General features: G+C 62.1%; 1 protein-coding gene across 1 annotated transcript in view; it reads left to right on the top strand.

The window, feature by feature from the left end:
* The window catches only part of COL16A1 (collagen type XVI alpha 1 chain), a 61,788-nt gene that overhangs the window by 8,750 nt on the left and 42,577 nt on the right, over positions 1–10,461 (top strand). The window contains exons 4-8 of the mRNA XM_019547540.1: positions 178–295; positions 5,718–5,841; positions 6,425–6,700; positions 6,939–7,019; positions 7,500–7,634. Of these exons, the coding sequence (XP_019403085.1) occupies positions 178–295; positions 5,718–5,841; positions 6,425–6,700; positions 6,939–7,019; positions 7,500–7,634 (734 nt within the window). The remainder of the gene's footprint in view (positions 1–177; positions 296–5,717; positions 5,842–6,424; positions 6,701–6,938; positions 7,020–7,499; positions 7,635–10,461) is intronic.

The following is a 10,461-nucleotide window of genomic DNA, read 5'->3' as shown; positions in this document are numbered from 1 at the left end:
CCCATGCGGTACCACACCAGACTTACCAGCTGGAGCGTGCTCCATCCACTCCATGCATTGACCTGGTATTGCAGTGCTTCCAGGACCGGTGCAAAAAAACAGGAAAAAAAAAAAAACCCATGGACTCTGCTGGCTCGGCCTGGTCTCACCCGGGCTCCTCTTTTCTCTCCCCCACAGGGTTTAACCTCATTAAAAGGTTTGCTCTCCTGAAGACCTCATCCATCAAGAAAATCCGCAATCCCAAAGGGCCGCTGATCCTGCGGCTGGGCAGCACTGCCCTGGTCCGGCCCACGGAGTGAGTGTCTGGCTGATTTCTTGGTGGCCAGGGTCTTAATGCTGTCAGGAGATGAAGGGTTAGTGGGTAGAAAGGCCAGGAAGATGGGACTTGAATCTCTTGGCAGTGGGGCGCCATGCCCGTGGTTCCTGCTGGCGGGAGCGAGTGGACACAGTAGGGAGGTGGCTGGGGGTTACTTGGCTTTGCTCTGTTTTCAATCTGGGTGCCTGGGGCGCAAATCTCTGCACGTGCCCATGTTTCTGGTGGCTGCTCACCTCCAACCAGTCGTCATGCGCTGACTGGCCATTGCCCTAAAACACCGCTGCATGCCCTGGGTCATACCAGAGCCCTTTGTGCAGGCGGCTGTGCGCGATCATGGGCAGAGAGCCTGGCTCTGTGGGGCATCCGTACTGTAGCTGGCTTGTCTGGTGACCGCTCCATTGTCCTGGCTCTGACCCGCGCAGGGGTGACTGCCGTGAGTGCGGTGATGCCTCCCGCTCTCACATTTATGGGTGCAGGGGGTCCTGGCGTGGCTCTGCAGATCCATGGCTTGAGAATATTGATCTCTGCTGATATACAGGAGCTGGGCCTCTGGGCAAGTGCACGGGGTGGTGTTAGCTGCTTTCCCTGCCGCCAGGCAGCATCCTGCCTTTCTTTGTGTATCTGGTTTTATGCTGCTCCATCGCTGCCACCGGAAGCAGCCCAGCTGCCCTTGTGTGGGGCATCCGTGCGGAGGCAGCCCTCCGGCCTCAGCGTGGAGGTGCAGCCTGAGCAGGAGAAGGGAAGGGGTCCCGGGATGCAGAGGGTTGAGGACACAGCTGCAGCATCTGTGCAGAGGTCATCCAGTGCACAGAGGGTGCAGCAGTAGCTATACAGGGCGTTACCCAGCGCCGGGGGTGTGTTGCTCTGCAGCCCGGCAGCGTTGTACTTAACCATGCTCCCGGGCTCCAGCACGGGTATGTTAGGTGGGAGCTGGCAATACTTGTGCTCACTGCAGGACTCAGAGGATGGCTTCCCCGGGGCTGGAGGGCGGCAGCTGGGGGCCGCACAGTGCCACAGTGGAGCAGTAGTGGGATCTTCTCGCTGAGTCCTGGAGCCAAACCTCTGCTTCTGGGCAGCACGTCCTGCTGTCTGTCTTGTGCATGGAGAGCAGGCCCTGGAGCAGTTCCTTTGCCCCTGGCTTCTTCCCCCGGCGTCATGCATGATGGCAGGTGGTGAATTAGAGTGGATGAATCATCCCAGGCGGGGGGCGGGTACACATGACTCCGTCTAGCCCAGCCCTTGCTAGATGTGCCCTCCAGGAGCCTCTGGCAGCAGGGAGCTCCTCTGGCATTCGCCGCAGAGACCCAGGGCAAGGGTGCGGCTTGTAACCCAGCCGAGACCTCGGGGAATAGGCCGGATGCTTGCGTCCGGGCTGGATGGCACCAGTGTGGGAGATGCCAAATGGGTGCTGCAGAGCTGCTGGCAGTGGGGGCTCGTTCCCCCTGGACTGGGTGGGGGTTGGGGAGGTGGCAGGGCGCAGAGGTGCCAGCTGGAGGGGGGGCTCAGGCTGGGGCCACAGGGTGAGCACTGTTGAGGATGCCTCAATCCTAGAAAGTAAATCATGCTGGGAGGCGATGGGCCGGGCAGTGGGCCAGGCTTACGCAATGCCTGCTCCGGCAGGCGTGTGTTTTTCTCCCACGCTTGGCCAGGCGCCGGCAGGGGAGGGGGCTAGACTGGCCCATGGAAATGCTTAGCCCTGACTTAGCTTCTAGACGGAGCCGCTGGCGCTCTCCCCTCCCGACCCTGCGTGCGGCTGGCTGGGGATGGGCTCTCCCACGTGCTGGGCTTGCAGAGGCTGCATCGAGGGCCTGGGAGCATCCGAGCAGGGGGGTCGGGTCCTGCCGTGCCATTCCCCAGCGGTAGTTGCTACTTGCTGGGACAGGCCTGGGGGTCGCCGCTCTCTGCAGTGCCCAGCGAGGCACGCGTGTACGTTGTGTGCCCCTGCCCAGTGCTTCCTGCACGGGCTGTGTGCGAAGTGCTGGGAGCTCGACTGCTTGAGCCTTCCAGGCATGGAAGTGAGTCAGGACCAGCGGCCTCGAAAGCGTGAGAGGTAGCTGGTTGCACAGGCCATGGGCCGTACGAATGCCTCCCCTCCGTGTTGCCACCTTCACCGGCTCCTCCCAGCGCTGGCCCAGTCCCATCAGAGCTGGCTGGGGACCTAGCCAGGCCCAGAGATATCTCATGAAAGGATGCAAGCTGCTAGGAGGATGGGCAGTTGTGGGGAGGAAGGATCCTCGGTCTTAGGCCCTTGGGTTCAATCCCTGCTCCCATCAAAGACTTGCACAGGCCCCGTTGCCTCGCTGGGTCTCATGACCCAAGGTCTGCCACCAGGTTGGAAGGGCAGCAGTGCCTCAGAGCAGTGTCTTGCCATCCCCGCCCCTATGGGAGCTGCTGAGGGTCCCTGGAGCCTCTTTCCATACCTGTCCACCCTGCTGACTCCGACAGCTCTGAGGTGCTGCCAACTCCCAGCAGAGCTTTTACCCACCCAGTCTCTCCCAGTCCTGGAAACTGGTCCCACTCCAGAGCAGAGACTCAGGGAACGCTTGGGGTGGTGGAGATGAGGCCAGCCAGCAGCACCAGCCTCAGCAGGGCCAGCAAACCTGGCTGCAGTCTGGACGTTTGTCTGGGGGCCGAGGTGGGAGTCCTCCCTCGCCTGGTACTTGCACCGTGCTGGAGCTGGGGTCAGCTCTGTCCCCCTGTCCAAGGGACCTGGAGACCCATGCTTGCCCCTTGCTTTCTGAGCTGGGGTCACCCTGCAGTCTGCAGATGCATGCTGGAGCCATGGACATGTTTGGTGTGTGGAAGTAGTGTCTATAACCCAGGAGGAGGCCCCAGAGGCTTGGGGATCAGTAACGTGTAGACTGGGGTTGCCTTCCTCCCTGCTTGCAGCCCAGCAGGCTGGCACCCTGCTTTAGGCTTTGCAAGGGCAGGGAGGAGGGTCATTGCCCATCTCTGCCACAGCCTCTCTGTGTGACCTCAGAGGAGTCACCTCGCCTCCGCGCTTCCAGCCTCTGTGGGTATCATTTGCTTGTGGGGCCAGGCCCATCTCCTACTCTGTGTCTGTCTAGTGCACGTCACCATGGAGGCTGCCATTAAGTAACACGACATCTATTGCCACGCAGGGAAGGGGTGGCCCCTCTGGGTCCCAGCTGAGCAGATGTGGGTCCTCCACCGCCTGAGCCTGGGTTGGGATCTGTGGGACGTGTTGGTGGCTGCCAGAGGAGGTCAGCGGAGCTGTGGTGGGTCCTAGTTGGCTCTCCAAACTGCAGCTGAACCCCCACTGAGTGTGATAGGCGAGTCAGTCCTGCCTTTGCAAAATGCCTTTGGCCCGGCCATCCGAGCGAGGGGCAGCAGTGATGGGGCAGGAGCGCCGGATCATGCAGCACACGGTGGGATCCCGGTCCCACTGCCTATCTGGCCACTGCCTCCTTCCCGTGACTTCTGGCAAGGAGAACCCAGGTGTCCGGACCGTGCCACTGCTTCCACAGGTTCCCCTGCAACTTTGCTCCAGGTAGCAGACTTTCTCGTGCTGCCTTGAGTGGCTGTCATGCTCCGCCCCAGATGCAGCTGCATTTTGGGGGTGGATGAGGCCATTCTGATAGTGCGCCCGACCCAGGGAAAACCCTGATGGCTGAGGAGATGGGTCCCGCTGCTCACATAGTCTTCCTGCCAGACCCCTGTGTGGGTGAGAAGTATCTCCCTTCACTTCCAGCTGCTGTACCCGGCCCCCCCACGAGCTGCCGCAGCCCTCCTGGCCCAATGCCCTTGTGCCTGCTGGGAGTTCACTGCTCTGATCCTGCCCATGCCCTGCAGTCTGGCTTCAGGTCCCTTTGCATGAGCTGAGCACCACAAGATCCCCATCATCTTGCAAGTGCCCAGGCCATGCCCAAGCCCAAGCCCAATGCAAACAGTCAGTGCCCTGGGACAGGAGCCTGGGAGAAGCATCCTGTACGGAGATGGACTGACTCATGCCTGGGTGATGCGATTGCAACAGCAGGAGCAATTCGGCAGCTGGAGCTGGCACGTGCTCCAGCTTAATCCATCCTGCGGAGCCCTCCAGGCCTCCTGCACTGTCTGATCTGCCGTCCAGGTGCCCGGAGCAGTAGGCCCGGCTGCTGGCAGCTGCCACGGCAGAGGAGGAGCAGGTCTTGGCCTGGGCTTCTTGCTGCTTTCCCTACTTGTCGGTGCTGCCCGGTTCGGGGGGTGGAGTGCGGGGGCTGTGGTCGGGCTGTTTTCCTTCTTGTTGGCTTGAGGGGAATGGAAAGTGGGAAGCGGCTTCTGTTTGTGCAGGGAAGGAAGTCCCTGGGGGGGGAGCGGGGCTGTGTCGCTTGCCAGCCGCAGGGGTTTGGGCTCTTCCCCACAGGAGGAAGGGCTCTTATGGGTGTGTGAGGGAGATGGTGCAGTGGAGAGATGCTGCATGGCACGTGGGGGGGCTAGGGTCCTGTAGGAGGGGCACTGGGGCATCTTCCCCAGGAGCACCGGTGCACTGGGAGCTTGCCAGAAGGACAAACCGATGGACCCTTCCTCCCTGTATACATACCCCTATTGTCTGGGCCTGGTTATCCCTCCTGCTGTTTGCCTCTGATTTATCTCCTGTTTCGAAAGCGCTGGCTTCTCTCCTGCAGCACTGAGACAAACAGCTTCAGCCCCCCTTCTTCCCTCTCGCCAGCACACGAGCTGGGTCTGTTTTGACCGGAGCTGTGCTGTCTGTGTGGCCTCCAGGTCTCCAGCCACAGGCTCCCCAGCTCCCGTCACGCACTGATGAGACATGCAGTCTAGGGGGGATGGCATCTCCGGCCACGCATCTCCTGGCCTGGGTGCACTGCTGCATGCCCAAAGGGAGCTGCGTTTGGGAGCGATGGTGCTGGGGGTTTACAGGAATCCAAGAGTGCCCTAAAGGTGCGGGGGGTCTCTTTATCCTTACGCCTGCCCAGATCCATCACTTGCAAGATCCGTGCACATTGACCCATGCTCACGTGCCTCTGAGTTGGTCTCATGCCCACACACCCATGGAAGGGCACACGCTTTCACACCTGATTGGATGGCTGTGCCCATGTTCACTCACGCAGCGGTGCATGCATGCGTGCACATGTGGATGCAGATGAATGGGTGGGTCTCACTCCCAGAGACCCCTGCAGGCACGTGCACAGCCTGAGCCCTGCACAGGCAGCATCTGGGCTGGTCTCAAGGCATGTGGATCCAAGCTCTCAGAGGCAGAGATGTCCTTGTGGGTCCACACACACACCTACACACACGCAGCTCGCCAGGCTCCGTGCCGGAAAGGTGCTTGTGCTGCCTTGACAGCTCCCGCGGGGCTAAGGGAGGAGACAGCTCCCCATAGCGATGCTAGTCTGTGCTTCCACTGATGTCTCTTTTCCTCCTCTCCCTGCCCCACTCCCAGGCAGGTGTTCCCCCTTGGCCTGCCTCAGGAATTCACCCTCGTCATCACTTTGCTCCTGAAGAAGAAGAGCAGCAAGGAGGACTGGTATCTCTTCCAGATCACCGACCAGCAGGGCTACCCCCAGGTACCCCGGGCCTGCAGCACTCTCCTTTCCTGCTTTCGCCCTCCCCTTGGTGTTTCATGCCCCACTCCCGCTGGCTTTACCACAGCACAGGCTCCAGAGTCGCCCAATAGACCAGGTGCAGGGTGGTTGCCAGTCAGCTTTTCCCTGGGAGCTGATGGCTGTTGGTTGGCCAACGTCATGCGCTCTCTGGGCCATGCCAGCCATGGCGTCAAGGAGATGCAGGCTCCCTGCTCTGTCCCCGTGCATGGGAGCAATGACCTGCTGTGCAAAGTGCCACCTGCGGGGTGTGGAACGGGTCCCCTGTGTGCCACGGGCTGTGCCACCTTGGGATCCTGCCTTGCAACTGGCCCCAGGCCTCACTCCACATGGTGGAAGAAGCTGCCTGGCTGGTGCCAATGGTTGCACGATAGCTTGGCCTTAGCCATCCAAGCACCCGATTACCAGGCACGGTCTTTGCAGATGCCACTCTCTGCAGATTTCCTCCGGCCCACTGGGCCCTGTCCTTATGACTGGCCCTGTCTGTCTTTTCCCCCCCAGCCCCTGTAGAAATTGCCCTCAGCCAGCACATCTCCTCTCTCCCTAGCTCTCCCTGGCAGTCCACGGCAAAGAGAGGAGCCTGGAGTTCCAGGTCAAGGGCCAGGAGAAGGAGTTTGTGAGCACGGTCTTCACCGGGAAGGGGGTCACCTCCCTGTTGGACCAGAAGTGGCACAAGATGGTGCTGAGCGTGCAGAGCCGGGGGGTCTCGGTCCACATCGATTGCAGCTACATCTCCGCCAAGCCCCTGGAGCCCTGGCAGGCGGTGGCCAGCAAGGGCAACACCTTCATCGGCCTGGATGCCGTGCAGGGCGCGCCAGTCCAGGTGGGTCACCGTGCATGGGTCTTGACGGGGCCAGTCTGGGCAGGAAGGGCCGGGGCGAGGGAGAGGAAAGCAGTCAGAGGGAGTGCGTTTGCACACACGTGTCCCGGGCCCGTGGCCTGCAGCAAGGGGGAACAGGGTTCGTCCTCTAGACGGGGCAGGGACATGCAGAGGCTCCCTATGAGTGGGGGCTGCCTTTTTTTGTGGCTCTGATGGGGTCCACGTGTTTCCACCCCTGCAGTTCGACATCCAGCAGGCGCACATCTACTGCAGCCCAGAGCTGGCCATGCAGGAAAGCTGCTGCGAGATCTCAGCTGGCGGGGTGAGTATTAGCCTCACTGTCCAGGGTCTCCCGAAAGCCCCAGGTCTCTTGGTCTCGCCTGGGGCTGGTGGGGCTCTCTCCACATACATACTTGGCTGTCACCCCTCTGGCATCTGGGCACAGCCCAGACAGTGACTTGCCCCCGGATCACACAGGAAGCCTGTGGCCAGTCTGGGGGTTGAACAAAGGCCTGCATCCCAGCCTGGTGCTCTGAGCACCAGAGCATCCTCCCTCCCCGGGCAGGAGGAAGATGCTCCTTGTTGCAGAGGATCGTGCATCCCCATTGCTGCCTCCAGCTGTCAGTCGAAGCCTGGGGGTCCTTTTTCCCTAATGGTCCCTGGGGGAGGATCTTTTGAGTTTTGCCCTCCTGCATCCTGTCTGTGCATGGGGGCTTGGTGGCCGTGCTCAGCTCCCAGCCCCTGCATGGCTCCGGTACCCCGGCCTCACAGGCTGATGAGTTCCCATTTCCCCTTTGCACAGTGCCCTTCTGAAGCCCCCAAAACCCGGAGGCAAGCAGAGGCCTTGCAGAACAACAACCTGATCGAGATCAACCCCCAGTCGGAGGGGAAGGTGTACACCCGCTGCTTCTGCCTGGAGGAGACCCTGGGGGGCCAGGTGAGAGGGGGTGACTGGGGCAGGTGCACGGGAGGAAGGAGCTGGGAAGCAGCAGAGCTGCAACCACCCTCGGGGCTGGGAGCCTGCAGCCAGGTAGACAAGCTAGACGAGGCCAGCAGTGAGACAGAGCATTTAGGGAGCCAGGCAGTGGCAGCCCCCCTCCCAGACGTCTCTGGCTGTAGAGCCCCCGTGCCTGGCGTACTGCGTGACTTGCTGGCACCAGGGCTTGGCCAACTGGAAGGCATGTCAGGAAGAGCTGGAAAAATGCTTAGGGCGCCGTGTGTGTGATGGAGAGGGGTCGTGCCTGGGTAAGAGCTGGAGAAGAGATTAAGGATCTGGCAGATGGAGCAGGACTGTTTGCTGTCTGGTTTCTCCCACTGGGACCAGGGGCTGCAGGAGAGGATCAGAGCTGCTTCCAGCTGCAGGAGGCCTGAAAAGTGCCTCCCAGGTGGAAGAGGGCTGGGATCTAGGGAAGCTGCCCGGGCAGGCTTGGGTGAGGCACTAGCATTTGGGCACAGGGCCCTGGTGCATCTCTTTGCTCCTCCTTTCCTTGGCTGTCTGCTCAACCCTGGCCGTGCTCTTGTCCCAGACTAGCTGATCCCCCAAAGCAGAGCTGCTGGGCCACGTGTGCTGGGCAGAGGGACCCTGCATGGGGCAGGGGACAGGCTTGGGTACAGCAGTGCCACCCCCAGCTGCACGCCCTGGTGCTGTCTGTGTCTGCTCACGCCTTCACTTCCCTCGCAGCACCCCTGGCAGCCCAAGAGGTCTGGGCTCGAAACCTGCTGGCGGCAAAGAGACAGGATATGAAGGACGGACGGTTTCCTCTCTGTCTTGTTGCCTGTCCAAGCCCTTCCCCTCCTGTCAGGGTGCCGTGGCCTTGACAAGCTGGCTCTTCCTGTGTTTACCTCTGGGCTGCGCAGCTAGCGGGCTCCGGCCTGGCTCCCCATGGCCCACGGGAGCTTTCCATGCCCCCTGTCTCCCACGGAGGGGGCTGCGGGGTCCCTGGGCCTCAGGACCTGGCACGTCGCTGAGCAATGTTCCCTCCTGGTGCCAGCGGTCTCTCCACGTGGCAGTCGGTGCTACCAGTATGCCCCGTGCTTGGGAGGGCAGCCAGGTAGCTCCGAGAAGTAGACCCATTCAGGGGCCGGCGCAGCCCTGGGTGTCACTCAGAGCAGCCTCTGGGCTGCTGTAACCCGTGCCTGATGGGTCCTGGGCAGCAGAGACGAGGCCTAGCAGAGCACACCCCAGCACATCCCCTCCCTAAACCTGCCCCCCACCCCACCTACTGCCTGTGCCAGCTAGCAAACCCCCACCAGTGCCCAGAGGATCCAAGCCACAGCGGTGCTCAGCGACAAGACGCACATCTCCTTAGCTCCTGCTGTCGCTGCCTATTCTCGGAGCTCTGGAGGGGTTTAAGTTGAGATCTCCTGGACCAGGCGAGCTGTCTCCCTCCTACCCTGGCTGGCCAGACGCCCCACTCACCGGGAGGGGAGAGTTGCCTTCTAGAGCCAGATATCAGGGCAACATTAAGAGACTTTAAGGGAAAGCACGAGGCCAGCCTGGCCTGAGGTCCCCCCGGCTGCCAGGAGAAGCTTAGGGGTGCCCAGGGGAGGCACCGAGGCGGAGCTGAGCTGCAGCCGCGGGCACTGAGGTTTCCTGCAGCGCTTCACCTGAAGGCATCTCCCTTGCAGCCTTGGCGAAATCACTGGGTGCTCGCTGCGGGACGGTTTCCTCTGGCCGCCTCGCTTCCAAGGGACCGAATGGGGCCGGCTCCGCCTGGGGCATCTGATGGATGTCCCTGCCTGGGGGGAGGAGGGAGCAAAACCCAGCCCCAAATGGGGAGCAGATGCATTTGCAAACAGCAGCGAGTGGATTCCCCTCCCCGGCCTCCGCCCGCGTGCTTGCCTGGACCCTGTCCTCCCGGCCTTTCCTGACGGGGGTCCGGCCTCTTCCAGCGGCAGTCTAGGGCAGGAGGTACCCCCACAGCCAGCCATACCCAGCAGCTGCTCGGGGTGCATGGAGCAGGACTGGCGTGTTGTGGGGGGGGGGTGGGGGGAGCGGCTGGTCCTGCTTTACCTGTGGAGGTTTGGTGCCTCTGGGCAGCGTGCCTTACAGCTGTGCGACAGGGTGAATCATGCCATTTCAGGAATAGGTTAGACAAGGACGTGTCCGGGGATGATCCTGTCTCGGGGCAGGGGCTGGACTAGCGGTGACCTCCTGAGGCCCCATCCAGCCCCGCTTTTCGATGGTTCTTCATCCCAGCCTGGGAGCCGGGCTGTCCGGCTAGGAAGCAGGCGCCGGATAGGGGCCTGCGAGGGAGGGTTGGGCTCTTGGGCCTGGCAGAAGGTGGTATGCACAGCTCGCCCCTCCAACAAACATCCCCTGACGTCCAGGATGCCCTCTGAGTAGCGCAGACGGGAACCTGGCAGCCTGCGCGCTCTTGAACCCAGAACCAGGCTGGAAAGCCGAGCCCCGTGCCCTGAAACCCCTCCTGTCTGCGCGGCAGAGAGCAGGCCTCTGTCCCTGAGGTCTGTCTCTCCTCCAGGGCTCTGGGATGTTCCCCAGACCTCTCGCTGCAGCGCCCACGCTCCCGTGGCGGAGAACACAGCCGCATTGATTCACCCCCCCCCCCGCCCGCTTGATATCCTGCATCACATTTTCCGCGGGCTGGGGAAGTGAGCAGCCACGGGGCTGTCGGGGCAGCGGGAGAGTCGGGGCGCGAGCGGCTGGCAGGGTGCGTGGGGGCTGAGGCCAGGAGAGGAGGGGAAAAGCTCCCTCCTCAAACAAGCACCAGGCTTGTCTGTGCCGAACGGGGAGTGCTGGCCTC

This window comes from Crocodylus porosus, unplaced genomic scaffold, assembly GCF_001723895.1.
Source record: "Crocodylus porosus isolate Cpor-Errol unplaced genomic scaffold, CroPor_comp1, whole genome shotgun sequence".
Classification (NCBI taxonomy): Eukaryota; Metazoa; Chordata; order Crocodylia; family Crocodylidae; genus Crocodylus; species Crocodylus porosus.
The sequence above is the reverse complement of the archived record's forward strand: the minus strand, read 5'-3'. Positions and strand labels throughout refer to the sequence as shown.